This window comes from Manacus candei, unplaced genomic scaffold (genome assembly GCF_025592945.1).
Source record: "Manacus candei isolate 608988 ecotype Guabito, Panama unplaced genomic scaffold, ASM2559294v1 h1tg000043l, whole genome shotgun sequence".
NCBI classification, from domain to species: domain Eukaryota; kingdom Metazoa; phylum Chordata; class Aves; order Passeriformes; family Pipridae; genus Manacus; species Manacus candei.
The window spans coordinates 4175119-4192654 of record NW_026138091.1 but is presented as its reverse complement, the minus strand read 5'-3'; the positions used below and the strand labels follow the sequence as shown (position 1 = coordinate 4192654).

Sequence of the window (17536 nt, the reverse complement as noted above, 5' to 3'; positions counted from 1 at the left end):
CAACCCTGGATGTTCATATAGACTGCAGAATGAGACACTGGAAAGCAGTGCCATGGAAAGGAACCTGGGGCTAACTTTGGAAAGGTAAGAATTAACTGATGTCCAGCAGTAATACAAATGGGATTTATCTTTTAGTTCTTTACTTAGTTGACAGCTCCAGGAAGGTCAGCTTGAGGAAAAAGCCTTCCATACAACTTCTTGAATGAAAATTTTACAAATAATAGGCAAATCTAGCACTGAGTTGACTTGATAGGGAAGCGGGACCTTTGGCAGTGAGTGAGAGTGGAAAGTAATTGTCCTTCAAATGAGTAATGGCATTTTATGTCGGTCCCTGGAGAAGGGTGAGAGTTAGTAGATAGACAAGAGGAGCTAGATGAGAGGGGTAAAGTAACATGGGCTAGACAAATGGCAAAAACATTCTGCAGAAGTCCAAACAGATCAAAATCGTGTCAGTCACTGTCAGCAAACGAAATGGTACAAGAAAAAATATTTAGCTGTATGGATAGATAGGGAAAGCTGTGTTTTGGTGTTATTGTACAAGAAAAAGTCTGCAAGGGAGCGAGCTATAACATGAAAGACAGAGTCCAGAGAGATCTGTAAGACTGAGGCATTAACCGAGCTGTGGGCCTTGGAGATAGATGGATATTGATATTGAAGAGAGAGAGATGAGTGCCAAGAGAGTCTGGAAAAAGATAAAACCATCTTGTCCATTAGCTGCCTGCAGACTATAAAAAGAGATTCTAATTTGGATCAGGATTGATGGTTGTAGTAGAAACGTGGTGGTGAGTCATGAGATAAATGTGTATTTATTGACACAATTTCCTACAAAGAAAGAGAGGCTTTGATTCAATATGCTAATGATCAAGTCCCAGAGACAGGAGAACTAGAAGATGGCAATCATGCTAGTGAAGAAAGCAGACTTCAAGGAGTCTGTTGTAGATTGTGATTTGGCTAACAATACTGAGATGGGAATCTTAACTCTGGGCTTCTTCTAGGAAAGGAACTTTGAAAGAAACCTTGACAAAGCAATTTCATTGAAAGGCCAGAATGAGGGGATGCAATGGAGCTGAGTGAAAAAGTCCCCAGGGTTCACTGCAGATTTCAGGGAGATTAGAGATGACAATGGGATGCAGAAGGAAATAGGATTACAGATGGGTGTGTAACTAATGTATTGTTATATTGCAAGGAGAAAGAAATAAAGGAAAAAGATAAGAAGGGGAAAGGATTACAATGGACACATGGGAGACCAAATGAGATGAAACCAGCGTGGGTGTGAAAGATGGCTGTAACAACTGCATCTCTCAAAGCAATTAATTAATGGTGATGCATTTTTAATGTGTAGCCTTCTCTTTTATATTCACCATAACACACAGTTTTGCACTTTCAAAATTCAAAGAAAGAAACAACCAAAGAAAGGATGTCCATTTTTGCTACACCCATACAGCTTTCCAGATCTAGACATTAATACAAGGACTTGTGTTCTGACTGTGTTTTTATTTCATTTTCTCATCTTTATGTATGTTTGTATACAGTCACAACCAACTTTGAAACAAATCAGTATTTGTCTTGAGAATTGCAAATCTAGTTTTCCATGGTGAAAAGTACAGTACTGGGTGTTAATCTAATCAAATGAGTTTTTAATTTGAGAGGTCAGAAGCAATTATAATGCCATTTTGTGACAGAAACAAAAAATCCAAACAAACAACCAACCAAAACCCACCCCAAACCCCAGCAAATTACCTTTGCTCCTTCAGAGTAGCAAATCACTTCCATGCAAGCATCTCATTTGTCCATTTCAAATAAACAATATTTGAGGATATACTATTTGCTCGAAATATTTTATAATGGTGTTGGAATATAACCAATATCTTAAAAAAAATCTTTATTTATGGCTCTCAGCAGCATCCTATGTTGCAGACATTAAGTGAAAGCCAGGGTTTTTTTAAAGTAATACCACACATTATATACTTTTCCAGGTAAAGAAAACCAATCAAACCAATCAGAAGAATTATTTCAGGCTTTATAAATCTGTACATATACGAAAGCTGAATATTTGCTAACATGGATGAGATTGTAATTAAGATTTGCCTTTGTCCCATGATGAATATGAATGTGTTACTTGGTGAAAGCCATCATCTCAAAAACGATGTAGTTTTCACTAACATTAACATTCATTGGTCAGATTATGTGACCAATACGTCTGTTCTAGAACAAGCAGCAGTCACAAGTATTGAGGCCATGTTGCTGAGAACACAGCTGTGCTGGGCAGGGCACGTCTCCAGGATGAAGGACCACTGTCTCCCTAAGATCTTGCTTTATGGTGAACTTGCCACCGGCTGCCGCAAGAGAGGAGCCCCAAAGAGAAGATACAAGGACTCCCTGAAACAACATCTCAGCCTTGGCCATATTGATCAACATAACTGGTCTACTCTGGCCTCCAATCAGGAGGCCTAGAGACAAACTATCTATAGCGCTGCTGTTTCCTTTGAGAAAGCATGCAGGATCACTCTTGAGGAGAATAGGCAAAGCAGAAAGAATTGTGCCTTGCAGAATTTACCATCTAAGTAGTCTTTTTGCTGTGCCTTTTGCAACCGGACTTGTCTATCTCATATTGGCCTTTTTAGCCACCAGCGTGCCTGCAACAAATGTGGGTAAAGCCCTTCCCAAATCTTCATCCGCGAAGCCCAGGTGTGATGAAACATCTGGTATGAGAGTGTTGGGGCAGCTTTGTAGTGCCTATGGGTACCCTGATATTTACATTGAGACATTAGAACACCTTCCAGTACCTAAAATGGGTCAGCAAGAGAGGCAGAGAGGGCTTTTTATAGGGGCATGTAGTGACAGGACAAGGGGTAATGGCTTCAAACAGGCAGCGGGTAAGTTTAGAATGGCTGTTAGGAAGAAATTCTTTACTGTGAGGGTGGTGAGACACTGGAAGAGGTTGCAAAGACAAGCTGTGGGTGCCCCATCCACAGTGTGTTCAAGGCCAGGTTGGATGGGGCTCTGACCTGGTCTAGTGGAAGGTGGTGTTGCCAAGGCAGGGGGGTGGGAACCAGATGTTCTTTCAAGCCCCTTTCAACCCAAACTACTCAATGATTCTATGACTAGACAACAGCAGGAAGGGAAAGAAAACAACTACAGAGAATATGATGTGTATTTTATATAAAACTTTCAACATTGCTCAAATTATAATTGTGATCTCAGGTGGCTCAGGAAAAGCTTTAAAAAACACACAAAAAAACCAAACAAAAAAAAATTAAAAAAAAAAAACAAACCAGTAATCCCGTCTTTCCCTCTCGCTGCCGCACCCGCACGTTTTCGCGGGGCGGTCACCATTGCTCCGGCCGCTGTAGGGCCTGCACCTGGGCACCTGCCAGCCTCACGGAGGCCTGCGTACGTGTAGGGAATTCAAAACGAGAGAAACGGCCGAGGAAAACAACCCCACCCTTTGCAAAACAAGAAAGGATTCCCCCATAGCCCCGCCCCGGGGGCGGAGCGATCCAGCCCCGCCCCGTAGCACTAGCCCCGCCCCGCCCCGTAGCCCCGCCCCCACCTGGGAGTGCCCGTCCCGCGTTTCCCCGCCCCGACTCAGTGCGCATGCGCGGGACGCGGCGGGTGACGCGTTGTTGTGGCGCGGCGGGGAAGCACGTGAGGAGCGCGACGTCACCATAAACACTCGTGGGCAACATGGCGGCGGCGCCGCCGAGCGGACAGGTAACGGGGGCGGGCGGGGGCGTCGCCTCTCTCACCTCTCCCCGCGGGGGTCGCGCCGGGACCGGCGCTGGGCCGCCCCGGCTGATGGGAGTCCCAGGTTAGCGACAGTTGTGCCGCTGCATGGCCGGGCGGGGGCTTTTATCCCCCCGCCGTGCGGGGTCTCCTCCTGAGGCCGCCCCTCGGGCGGGCCGGGCCCTGGCACCGGTCGCTGGCCCTGTGCGCCGGAGGGGGCCGCAGCCGGCGGGCGGGACTCGGGCCCTTCCCACACCTGTGGCCCGGGCCGCGTCCCGCGGCACCTCGGCTCTGGCCCCGGTCCCGGGTTGTCAGGGCACCGCTCTCCGCCGGAGGCGGCCGGTCCCGCGTCCGCGCTGGCGCTGAGCCGGAGGTGGAGGAACGGGACTGGTCCCGTCTACGTGGCCGCGTGTCCCAGCGGTGCTCAGGGACGGCGGTGGCCTTTCCCCCGCCGGCGCGCTGGCAGTGTGCGGGAACCCGCCTGGCGCGGGTACGTAGCCTTGGCAGTCGAATGGTTTGGTAATTGAAAGGTTGTTATGTGCCGCGGACCCTTGCCGAGTATTCCTGAGTGAAGCAGTAGACCATGACAAGGATTCAGATCTCAGGAGGGGGAAGGTACTGGCAACCCTCCCTCCCTCCCTCCTCCCCCGCCAACAGGGGGAGGGTATTGTGTCTGTATTGGTTTATTGTAGAAATATTTTTATTTCATTACTGTCTTCTAAGTGCATTACTTTACAGTGCTGGACTCCCGAGCACGTGGATCTTTTATTTAGGATTTAAAATCTCGGTGTCGTGTCTGACTGCGTATGTAGCCGCGGTGAGTGTGTGATAGGCTGTGGAATCACTTTTCCAACATAAGGCAGAAAATGATTGTTTCAGCTCATGCTGATCTCTGCACAAGAGAACATGTATAATTAACCATGTTGGCACTTCTCCGAGGATGCTGAATAGTGCATCCAGCTAGTGTAAAAATTCGGTAGAGATCTTGCTTTGTCTCAGTTTACCATATCTATTTCAACCAGAACTCGTGGAGCAGGCAATTCGCGCATCTGGAGTTGATCCAGTTTTATTTTTATGTTCGTTACTGTTGTTAGATGCTGTAAATGTAAAGATAGCCTTACTGCCCTCCCAGCTGTTTCTAGCTATGCACATCCAGTTTTTATGTATACAGAGAATTTCTTTTTCTGATTTTGTGTATTTTAAGCTCAATTCAGAAGTTTATGGGATGATGGGAAATACTTTAATTTTTGCAGGTTGGTTCCCCCCCCCTTAGGCTTTTGTCAGAATCTTCTTCATGATGTTTCTCCTGAAAGCAGCTGTATTGTCATAGTTTATATGAGAGGCTAAAACTACTGTGGATTAGTTGCTTGTGAATTTGCTATGTATTCATTGTCCCTCTAAAAGAAGCCCGTTTGCATGAGATTAAATCTCTTAAAGCATTGCAAAACTCTGTTTCAGTTATTCCACATCCACAATACTAATGCAACTTGTTAATGCAGCTTCTAATTCAGTAACATTCTTTGCCTCTTTTAATGCAGAGGAAAAATGACTTATATTTTCTCAAAGCGCATGAAGTGGATGGGCTGGTTTGAAGTTTCACTGCTCTTGGGAACAGTTCCGTCCTTCTCTTTGTTTCCCCACCTGTGTGTCACACTTCTGCTTTCTTGAATACTGTACTAATTTGATTTCTCAGTGGCTTTAGTGAGCTGAAATAACACATAAAACTGATTGTGCTTATTTTTATCCGCGTTACTTTTCTGTTGGGAGCACACTGGACCACAGATTGGTCCTTTGGATGGCAGCATGTTTTTAGAAGGGCTCACAAACTAGTGGAACTCCACTCCAGCTGAAATAAACACTGTGTAAGTTGGTACAGCATTCTCACGTCAGGCATTTTGTATTTCAGCGTGTTTCCAAGCTGTTGGTGTTGTGAATTAATTACACTGTTCATTATGGTAGTGTGGTGTTGTAATGAGGTGTTTCACGTGGTACCTTTCTGCAAGAGTAGTAGGCATTAGTTTCTGGGGTGCTTTAGTCTCACTTGGCATATCTTATCACATGGAAGTGATGTATTTTAATGTATGGGTTATTTTCTGCAAAATATTACACCAAGTAATTCTGTGGAATGTGCATGACAGTATATTAAGCAGTTGGGAGAGCCTTCATTGTCTCAGCTTTCATGAAGTTTTGTTTTAGCAAACTATGTAAGATTGTGGTTTCTCTTATATTTTTACTCTGTTTGCCTTCCTCTTCCTCATTTTTTTAAATTCCTAGATATGATTAATATCAGTGGATTCAGAACTTGGCTATTTAATATAGTCTCTGGTTTCTGCTCTATACATTAATGGGATATGAATTATAAATTTGGTTACCTCACATACTACTTTACCTGGATTTTTGTTCTGTTATTTTTTTCTTACTGTTTCCTGTCTCAGAATGTTCTTATCAGTGTTTTTTCTATATGGATGGTTAACTCAGTTCAGGAAAACTTAAGTTAATGCAGTTGAGTTCTGGAGTTGTGACTCATTCTTTATTAATGACCATCTGCCCTAGAACACAGTGTGTTTCAGTTTTTTGCCCTTTCTTAGAGTTGCCATTTTTTTCTGCACGTAACTTGGCAATAAGGTCTTTTGTTTTCAGAGCTTTTGACTTCATGCATGAAGACAGGTATATTTTTTCTCTTTTTGTTGCTTAGCAAATGGGAGTTTCTTTACTATATTTTGGAGAACTGACTGTGGACTCACACTTATAACAGATAACCATGTTAGAAAAAGAGGTAAAAAGTTGTGTATGGAGAGAAGTACAAACTTCAATTTTAGCCTGTCAGTGTATAGGCTATTATTGCAACTGGTCTAAAGACAGTAACAATTTTTTTTTATGTTCTTGGAGTTCAGAGTATCTTCAGCACAAGTGCTGTTAGATCTTTCTCGAATTACCAATTGACACGTGGGCTGTCAGAGAAGTTATTTTGCACTTGACTATGCTCTTGCTCTTGGAGTTAAACTTCAGAGCATTAACTGGCCAAACGTCTGAGCTTTAGTTCTTAAGCTCAGATGTTTGGCCAGTTCAGGAACTAGAAGTGTTCAAGTGGTACTGTAGCTGTTGCTAAACAATAATGTTCTAAGTGCTGTATTGTTGGGGGATGGGATGTGTGTTTACAGCTGAGTTTGGTTTTTTTTCTTATAACCAGGACTAGCCAAGAGATTTCAAATGTGGTATGTTAAAATTAGCTTTGCATCCTTCAGGTAGTTTGTTGGCACACATACAGTGAATTATTTTTAGTGTATATGTATTCTGTAGTATAGGCAGTTTCTTGCTCCACCTTGTACTCGTTAAATTTGGGTGCACAGAGGCTGTTATAATATGCTTGTTTGTTGTAACTTTTTCAGCCTTCATAATTTACTATGTATACAATCATTATTCTTTGTGTTTATATTGTACTTTGTAGGTTTTATTTGAACAGAATTTAAATTTGAATTTAGTTAAGGGTCATTATGCTTGAACGTAAAGCAGTTCAGTGATAATTGTGAAATTTCTGTATCTTCTTTCTGTTTTCTATTCATTAAGGATTTCTCTTCACAAAAGTGTTCACAATAGGAACAGCATGTTACCACCCCAAGCTCTTACTCTCGGTACCCTGAATAGACTTGTATTTGCACTGATATCCCACTATTAATGGATATTGTAGTAGGTTGACCCTGGCCAGATACCAGATACCCACTAAAGCCACTCTCTTACTCTCCCCTCTGCAACTAGACAGAGGAGAAAAAAAAACAGCTAAGAATTCATGAGTAGAGATAAGAGCTGGGAGAGGTCAGTGACTGATTACCTTCACGGGCAAAACAAGACTCAAAGTGGGGATAGGACTTAAATTTATTACCAACAGGATAAGAGCCAAAGAGTGAGAAATAAAACAGTCTTAAAAACACCTTCCCCCCCACCCCTCCTTCCTTCCATGTTCTCCCTCCTTCCCTCAAGCAGTGCAGGGGGACGGGGAATGGGGGTTACAGTTAGTTGTTCTTTCTGCCACTGCTCAGGGAGAGGAGTCCTTCCCCTGCTCCCGTGGCGTCGCTCCCATGGGAGACAGTCCTTGATGGACCTCTCCAGTGTGAGTCCATCCCTCGGGCATCTGTTCTTCCCAAACTGCTGTCCCATGGGTCACTCCTCCATGGGGTGCAGTCCTTCATGAATGAGCTGTACCGACGTGGGTCCCCACAGGTGCCACAAGTCCTACCCGGGAAAAACCTGCTCCAGTGTGGGCTTCCCTCTCCACGGGCCGCAGGTCTCTGGCAGGACCCCGCTCCATCCTGGGCCTCTCACAGGGTCACAGCTTCTTTCATGCATCCACCTGCTCCAACGTGGGCTCCTCCATGGGCTGCAGGTGGGTCTCTGCACCCCAATGGTCCTCCATGGGCTGCAGGGGCACAGCTGCTCCACCATGGGCTGCACCACGGGCCGCAGGGACCTCAGCTCTGGTGCCTGGAGCATCTCCTGCCCCTCCTTCTGCACTGACCTTGGTGTCTATGTTGTTATTCCCATGTTCTCACTCCGCTCTTCCCTGACTGGAATTTTTTTCTGCGCAACAACCTTCTGTTCTTAAATATGTTATCACAGAGCTGTTAATATCACTTCTAATTGGCTCAGCCTTGGCCAGTGGCAGGAAGTCTGTCCTGAAGCCGTCTGGCATTGGCTCCATGGTACAGGGGAAGCTTCTGGCAGCTTCTAACAGAAGCCACCCCTATAGCCCCCCCCGCTACCAAAACTCAGCCACAGAAACCCACTACATATATGTAGCAGAAATATTTTGTGTTTCAAGAGATCGGCAGAGCTTGAAAAATGTACTGTTGTCAAGCAGGAAACCTTTCGTATGATACATGGTTCCTGGTGTTGTGAACTTTCTCCTGTTTGTCACAGTATGAACAGTATTTGTGGGATTCTGTCCCTCCTCACCCCACCCCCACTTAGAAACTTGGTGTTTTTAAGACTTTAGCAGGGTGTGAAATTTTCCTGTCTTAGGAAAAAAGTTGAGCCATAGGCTAAGCAAACAAAAGACATAAAAGGCTGAACAAGGCCAAATGCAAGGTTCTGAACCTGGGTTGGGCCAGCCCCAAGCATAAGTACAGACTGGGTGGAGAATGGATTGAGACGAGCCTGGGGGGAAAAGCTTGGAGGTGTTAATGGATGAAAAGTTCAATATAACTTGGCAATGCACACCTGCAGCCTAGAAAGCCAAAAGTATCCTGGACTGCATCAAAAGAAGCGTAGTCAGCAGATCAAGGGAGGTGATTCTCCCCTTCTGCTCTGCCCTTATGAGACCCTATGTGCTGTGCACCTGGCATAAGAAGTAAGGACATAGACCTGTTGGAGCAAAGAGGACCAGGAAGATCATCAGAGGACCTCTTCTATGAGGCCAGGCTGAGAGTGTTGGGGGTTTTCACCCTGGAGAAGAAGAGGCTCCAGAGACACTGTAGAATACCTTCCAGTACCTAAAGGGGGCTTACAAGACATCTGGAGAGGGATATACCTTTTCACAAAGGTATGTAGTGATAGGATGAAGGGGAATGGCCTTAAGCTGAAGGAGGATAGTAGGTTCAGATTGGATATTAGGGAGAAATTCTTTACTGTGAGGGTAGTGAGACACTAAAACAGGTTGCTCTGTACTCCCTATCCTCGGATGTGTTCGAGACCAGCCTGGGTGGGGCTCTGAGTAACGTGGTTTAGTGGAAGGTTCCCTGCCTATGGGAGGGTGGGCTGGAGCTAGATGATCTTTAAGGTCCCTTCCAACCCAAACCATTCTATGAATCTATGATTTATATTTTATTAAAATTTGAATGCCAGAAGTTGTAGCATATCTTCTGTGGAGCAGAAGATCATGTTGGTCAAGTAATGTTAACTTGATGTTTTGTGGAGCACTCAAATGTACTCGCACCTGGGCATTGGAAGCAGGCTCTTGATGCAGTAGGTACTTCAACGCGCCCAGTGACAGTTTAGCAGTGGATATGTGAATAAGCTCTGGGCAAACCTCGGCTATTCCAAAGAGGGAGATGGAAATTCAAGCAGCAAAATGCAGAGTTGAGTTATGTTTTAAATTCAGTTATATTTCTTCTTACTTAAAGCTTAATTCTAAACTAAGATGCTTTCTTTTGTGGATGTGAGGTCTCTCAGGCCAACCATTGCCTAAATTGAATTTATTTTAATGGCCTGTAATTGTCTCCTTATGGTGTTGAATCTTTTGTTCTGTTTACTTCCCTTCAGAATCTGAAAATAAGGTACTGCACGGCTGCTATATCTGTTGTTACTGTTTGTAGACAGACCCATTTTTCTTTAATTTGTAGTCTGTGGAGCATTCAAATTTTCTTACTCTTTGACTTTCTTATAAGCACACCTGCTTGCTGCTTCAGCTCTTGAATCCACAGCGAGGTCCTTTACCTGATTCTTTAATACAAGGCAAAAATGAAGTAACTGTTATTGAAAAATTGTTAAAATCAGGATTTGCACAGTGCAATAATTACTGATTCCAGAGCAGTGGCTGATTCACTATACAAATGCTGCAAGCTATGTCTGTTGTGAGAAGCTGGATGGCGTCTTGGCAGAGTAATGCTGGCCCCAAGCTGTACTCTCTGGCAGAAAAGGAGAGTGAGTTGAACACACTCTCCAAGAACGTAGGGTATGAGTGTCTGAAACATGGGATGAGCTAACTGGGAGAGTTGCACTGCTTCTCCATTCTCTTACATGTCCTCAGTTTGGCAGGTTGTTGGTGTGTGTTACAGACCTAAGAACAGGAGTTACAAGTTATGAATGATCAGTGCCATGGTCACAGCTAGTACTTAGGTGTCCAGCACAGGCAAGGTGGAAAATGGCAGGACCATCCTGTTCTGTGTAGATCTTAGCTCTCCTTTTTTTGTTTTCTACACCTCATAGGCTTAGGGTGCAATGTTGTCATCTTTCACTAGCTGGTAGCACAGGGCTGTAAATTGCCATCAAATGGCAAGCATTAAATCACAAAGCTTTGCTTGTGTTCTGGCATATATTGTAATCGTGGGTGTGGTATGCTGGAGGCTTCTGCTTATGGGTATCTTTGGCAATAAAAGCTACAAACATGTCCTGTTGACTGCTCATTGTTAGCAATACAGTAAAGATATGGAGTGTCCTTATGATATTAAGAATGATACAATTTCTTTCTCAGAAAATGTTACTGGGGTTACAGTGGGACTTCAGAAAGCTATTTTTTGCTGGACATGGACTATAAATACTTGAACAGTTTTTCCATAACCTTAACTAGCATATGCCATGACGTGTAAATTGAGCCTACATCCTGCTGCTTCCATCTGGGGTTTTTTCATAGTAGGGGGATAGACAACTATTGCTTTGTGCAGCTTTCCTGAATTTTCTCTTGTGGTTCCCTGTTTATACAGACCCTCAGTCAGCCTATGAGTTGGAATAGCTGTTATCTCTGTGTGGCACTATGCTTTCTATGACTGCTTAGAATGAATTGTGAATTCACCTTTGACTTCTGTAGCACCTATAGAAAAAGAAACCCCAAACAATCAGGTCAAGGTGGCTTACCAGCATTCGAAAACTCTTTCATCCATTTTTAGCTTTTGGTAGGATTCTGAAACAGACAGGCAATAGGTCTAGTTTTTATTCTGTAGAACTGGAAAAATAAATATGGTGTGAGTCATGCTTGCTGACTGACAGCGTGGACTTGCTCAACAAGCAGGAAAGACTGATGAGTGCAAGCTTCCTGGGTACACAGTATTTCAAACTTGAAATTTTAGGATTATTAAAAAGTAATACTTTAATAATCTTTTTTCCTAATCCTTCTCCATAATTTTCTCATAGAAAAACATTGCCAGCTGAATGCTTTCACAGTCATAAGTTGCCTTAGGTAGTCATGCTTATGATTTGAAGCATTCTAGGAACTTTAGGATACCAGGGATGGATAAATCTGGAAACTGTTCTGCATAGAGCTAGCTTTAATGAATGAAATGTCTTAAATGTCTTAAATGCCTGAAAACCTTTCAGTAATTCTGATACATGTACAGCTACCAGGTATAATTAAAATTTGTTTGAAATCAAGTAATTTTCAAAGTTGTTCAGCTCCTGTCACATTACATGTTCATTTGCTTTGGATGTGTTGGTGTGTGCCTTTGACAAACACTCTTCTTTTTTCATTTGTGGTTTTTTTGTGGGACCAGCAGGGTCTGGCTTTCATTTATGTAATAACATCTAAACCTGAGAAACATGAATCTCTTGGACAGTTCAACAGATGTTTGCAAACAGGTATGGAAGAAAAAACAAAATGGTCATTGTTTAAATGTGCAGTTTGGCCTTTCATTGCTGGACAGCTGTTTTGGCCCTGAGCATCTGAGTAACAGATGCTGCTTTTCTTGCCTGGGCTTCTATTTCTGCAACCAGTGGATTGACTGTGCAGAGCACAGAATTCTGATTAGGTGGATGGGTTGAAGGGCCGTGATACTGGGGTGAGGGATAACCTTTGGGTTTTGATTAAAACCCAAGGGACGTGTTAACTTATCACCTGTGGTGTGCACTTATTGACATGAACTTGTCTTTTTTTTCATGATGTGCTTATTGATTTTGTGTAGACTTAGAGGAAGAGTGATGGCTCTAATCATATGAAAAAGCAAATGAAAGATAGAGCTTGACTCTACCTGCTTCTCACCTTTGAAAAAGAGACTATGATGAAATATGTAAAATAACGAATAGTACAAAACGAAGGTGAGCCAGTGGTGTGTTTTGCTGTCTCGTGATATAGGAAGTATAATGGACTAATTGAACTGATGGCATCCTTTAAAACTCTTTAATTCTTTCACACAGTGGGTAATGAGGCCTTCGTGGTTCACAAATGTCCATCACTAAAGGCAAAAAGTTATAAAGATGTAAAGAGATTGGGTTGCTTTTCTGCGCAGAGGGTGTTGAGAGGTAATACTGAGGCAGATTTAGGTCAGGTTTGGAGGGATTATAGTTATTCCAACTGCTAATAAGGGGGCAGTGGTCTCATTATCCTGCCCTGTTTGTATGTAGTTCCTTCTAGTGTCTCCATATGTACCAGGATCTCACTACATAGATTTTGCATGCACACTTTACACAAGTCCTTCGCATTTTAATGATGCTTCTGATTGTCCTCTAACATTTTCTGTCTTTTCTCTCACTTGTTATTTCAAGACATTCATCTTTCATGTTCTGCAGTAACCTACTCTTTAGGCAAGAGGCAGTGTATGATGCTATTGCCTAGTTTTGAAATGTCTGTTCTCCTGGCTACTGAAGAGGTCCAGGTGTGCTGGCTGACCAGGCATTTCCCTGATTGTTGTGCTGCAGAGGCACTGAGCAAATGAACCTTTGTGGAGCTTTGTGGACCATGCGTGGGATTGAGCTACACAGTGTAATTCCAGTTGTCTACTGTTGGATGGGGTTTTATTCAAACCTAACCATTGACATTCTTTTTATTTTATACTTTCGGTATTACTAATTACTTGTATGTGTAATTTAGCATTACTTTTCCTCTTTGAATAGCTTGCTAGTGTTGCAATACCATAAAAAAAAGAATGTGTTGCAAACTACATTTTACTGTAAGGTGCTGTAACAATACTTAGTAGCATTTTTGAATTTTAAGCTTGCTAAGGACATTGTGTGAAATACAGTTGCCCAGCATAGCTAATCTTCAGGTGCTACTACTGTAGAATCATCTTTTCAAAATCTATTTGTTCAAACACAGTTATGGAGTTAATCTTACAAGTACTGCTGAACAGAGCAGCTCAGTATTTGCAAAAATTAAAGGATGATAACTTCTAAAATGTTTTGCATTGGGATTAACTGTGAAAAAGCACTTTCTAGATATTCTTTTGTATGATTAATGCCATCTCTTTCTTCAAATTAGTAATGTTATTGTGTCTTCTAGACTCCAGTCAACAGTTGGAAAAAATAAATACCAGTTTGCACTTGTTATTGGATAAGAAAAATCTAAACAGCTTGGCCTTCTAGCCTTTCAAACTTGGAGAAGTTTTTTTCTTAAGTAATAGTAGGAGGGAAATAAGCTGCATTGTGAGAAGTCCTCTGTTTTACAGATACCCTCCAAACTTCTGAGCATGTTCTTTGGTTTTATCACCTGTTTTGGTGGAGGGCAGGGCAGGGAGCTGATGCTGTTATGAAGATTTTTTAGTTGCATGACAACTGTGGCATTGGGAACACATTTTCTTTTTCCATGAAAGGAATCATTTGTGCTTCTGAGAGATTAATGAATTGAAAATGATAAAAGCAATTATTAGATTGCATACTTTCTAGACTGAGAAGGTATACCTTGTGATATATTATTGGCAAAAGTGCTCTTCTACCAGTATAACTCTAATACTAATAGGGTTTTTTTCTGGAGCAGCTATCTCAGTGATAGATAACTGGTTCATATTTCTAACTAGTTGTCGTGATAGATCAGGCCCAAATAACTAGAAGGTAAAATTTAAATAAATTTCAAGGTTGCCTTGTTTAAACAGGAACTGAATTTGAAAACAGATAGTTGGTAGAAATAGAAGGAGGATTTTTTTGGATAGAAAAGAGAAAAAAGCACTAATAGAGAAAAGGAAAGAAGGCTTCCAGTATTTGAAAGGTAATAATAATCCTTCAAGAGGGCAATATACTAAGTGACCTTTAGAGTTTTCTTCCAAGTGATTTAAACAGGATACTTCAGAAATTTCTTGCTTGTGTAAAAGGAAGGGAAGTTTAAGAACGAAAACTAAACCAGAAAGGGTGATTTAAGTGAATTTTACTGCTATTTTTAAGCCATGTTTTCTCATCTGGCTAGTTAAGCTTACACACTTAACGTTTTAGTTTACTGGCCTGACTGCAAATGTGATGATTTTAAAAACTTGACAAATAAGTAAGTGAGAAAAAGAGATACTGATATTTTAGTACCAGTGGAATACACTATCTCTTTCTGATCAGTTGAGAATTACTAGGCTTTGCCTTCAAAAATATGTATTTCTTAAATCAGTGTTCACAGCTTGGGTTGAAAATGAACATGGTTCTAAAACAATTATTGTAACTATTTGATGTATTTCACTTTCACAAAATTGAAGGGACTTTTCACTCTTCTTTTAGAGTTGTGTAAAACAGAACCCATTTGCATTGTTATAGAGCCTGCTGAATTTTGACAGACAAGAGTTCTGAATTTTTGTTTGTTTGTTTTTTGTAAGAGCATGATCAGGATGCTGTGAGGAGTTTTGTAAATGCTTAAATGCAAAAGTTACATGGGCAGTGTGCACTCCCACAAGCCTTTCTTATCCAACTGTCATGTATTCTACCTTTCAGACGAAATCTTTGCCACTGGCCCTGAATGTAGGACTAGGCATTTAATCTCAGACTGCAATTTCTTAGATCTGTGGAGTTCATCTTTCGTAAACCAGGTGGTCCATTTTAAATTAAGATTAAGGTTATAATTTCAACATGCTTAACAGCATCTGGGGGAAGGGCAACTATATAAGAAAGCCTTCTAATGTTTTAAAAGCTGTATAGTGTTTCCATATGAACTTCTGCCTGCTGATTTAAAAAGTGCTAGGTATGGAGTGTGTTTTCTTGTGGTTTACTGACAAAGTAGTAACAGTATGTTGCTTAGAGAGGAGGTTTGACAAATTCCATTTTCTATGGTTTCTTGATTTAAGTAAGTGAAATACTTAGATCTTGGAGGTGGGTTACCTTTGTAACAAAACCCCTAACAAGGTAGAGGTATTCATTTCAACTTCTGTAGGCGAGTCAAAATGATAATGAGAACCACAGGAGAGAGAAACAATTTTAAACATTTTAAAACCTTCTTTTTTTTTTTTTTCATTAACCATTTTGTTATAGGTTGTGTATGAGCAAGATGGAGTTTTCATTCATTCATCCTGTGGAAAAAATGATGACCAGGACAGCTTAATAGCAGGAATACTACGTGTCATAGAGAAGGTATTTGCATAATACAGTTATGGAAACTTTGTATATTTGTTGGCAAAACACATAAAATGGTTGGCAAGCCCTTTACTTAAAAAGGCATTTAGGATTTTGTAAATGAACAAATGTCACATAATGTTTGACATTGTCTGCATCATTTATATGTATATGTAAGTTGTGCCATTACTCATACCATGAATAAATAGTGTGATAGGTACTTTGTTGTGTAGTGTTGAATGTTTTATGATTGTTTGTATTGTAGGAAAATGAAGTAGTAGTAGACTGGAGACCACTGGATGAGACTTTGGATACTTCTAATATTCTCTGTGCTGGAAAGGTATGTTTGTTAGTTATCTATGTTCTTCATTCTGTTTCTCCAGAGATTTTATTTTGTGTTAACTAATGCATAGGTGATCTTGTAACTGGAAACAAAACTTCTTTATCATTGATATTAATAGCTTCATGTAGGAATCTTATTTGTGTACTGTAGCCCAGGTTATAGGATACATGTGTAGGTTGACTGCATTTAGTTTTTACTTGGCTCACGAATAAAATAGAGACTAACCATATGAACAGCAAAGACGAAGTGAGTGTAAGTATATCACAGTCACCAGTCCCTCTGCATCTACTGTGTTATAGTCTGGTGAATCACTCTTCATAGTTAGACACAAAACTGAGAGGTGCTGTTCTAATGCAAAATAAAAATAGAAGTCTGGGGGGGTTGCAAGATGCAATGGTATGTGGTATTTAAGTGGTATTAAGAGAATGTGACTAAAGATGAAAGATTTAAATTTTACATTTAAATAAAAAGTTTATGTTGATAAAGTTTGTAAGAGAGGCAAGGATATTCTAGTATGTTGAATTCATTAAGTAAATCCACTTAGTCATAAGTCCAAATTTCCTGTGTTGAACTGTGTCATGTTTCTGAGGATTTTAATACATTTTGTTTTAATATATGAAATGGAGATGCTGGTTCTTCATGTTGGATCTGGGAAACTAGCTTAGTTTTCATGCCTTGTGGTTTTTGATAGTTGCTTTTGTTGTTTTTCTCAGGATTCTAGTTCTGTTGTGGAGTGGACTCAAACTCCTAAAGAAAAATGTTCCCGAGGAGCAGACCGTCCAAGTAGTTATGAAGCAGAATGGGACATGGTCACCACAGTCTCTTTTAAGAAGAAACCTCATTCAAATGGAGGTACTTAAAAATAAGTGTGGAGGGCTTTTTTGTTTGTATGGTGTTCTGGGTTGTTTTTTCATTATTGTAACTTGTAACTGAAGAATTGCCTTTTAGACACAGTAAAATGGATTTTATTAGAACTTGAAAAGCTAGGATTCATTTGTGGTAAGAGGTGAATCTCTGGATGTGGAAAAAAATTCACAAATATAATAGCTGTCATCTGCCTCCAATCTATTTTTTCCTTTGAATTACTAGAGAATTGTATTGAAAATGAACATTAAACCAGACTTCTTGCTGTGACAATCATTAGATGAAGTGGCAATTTTATCTGCATTGGACTCTTGCATTCTTGGAAACAAATGGAATTCGAACTAGGTCATGTTAGAAATAAAAATAGAAAATAAGTGGTTTACTACTCAAATGCCTTTCCATACTGCAGCAGCAGGGGGAGATGGAATGTGCAGTTATGTGTTCGTGGGTCTTTTATATGGTCTTTTTTTACTTTGGCAGAATAATTTTGTAGCTACACAATTTTTGTTGTAGTGTCTCGGTAGAGATGTTGAAAAACAAGTTGTGGAGAAAGGACAGTGACTCTCAAGTAATCTTTTTTTTTCCTGATTCTCCCATTGTGGTTTTTTTTATACTACTTGTTTTCCATGTATTATTTCACAGCCTATAACTGGGGATTATTTTGCT

At 41.1% G+C, this 17536-nt stretch overlaps 1 protein-coding gene across 3 annotated transcripts in view; it reads left to right on the top strand.

The window, feature by feature from the left end:
• Nucleotides 1–3592: 3592 nt before the first annotated feature.
• TBC1D15 (TBC1 domain family member 15) overlaps nt 3593–17536 on the top strand; it is a 37418-nt gene continuing 23474 nt past the window's right edge. Inside the window, exons 1-5 of one of the 3 annotated variants that reach the window (XM_051795953.1) lie at nt 3681–3714; nt 11928–12009; nt 15583–15681; nt 15929–16003; nt 16720–16858. In XM_051795953.1, the coding sequence (XP_051651913.1) occupies nt 11971–12009; nt 15583–15681; nt 15929–16003; nt 16720–16858 (352 nt within the window). In that variant the 5' untranslated portion in view covers nt 3681–3714; nt 11928–11970. Of the gene's footprint in view, nt 3715–4197; nt 4217–11927; nt 12010–15582; nt 15682–15928; nt 16004–16719; nt 16859–17536 lie in introns of those variants that run through there. The other 2 variants (XM_051795954.1, XM_051795956.1) reach the window with 2 other exon arrangements.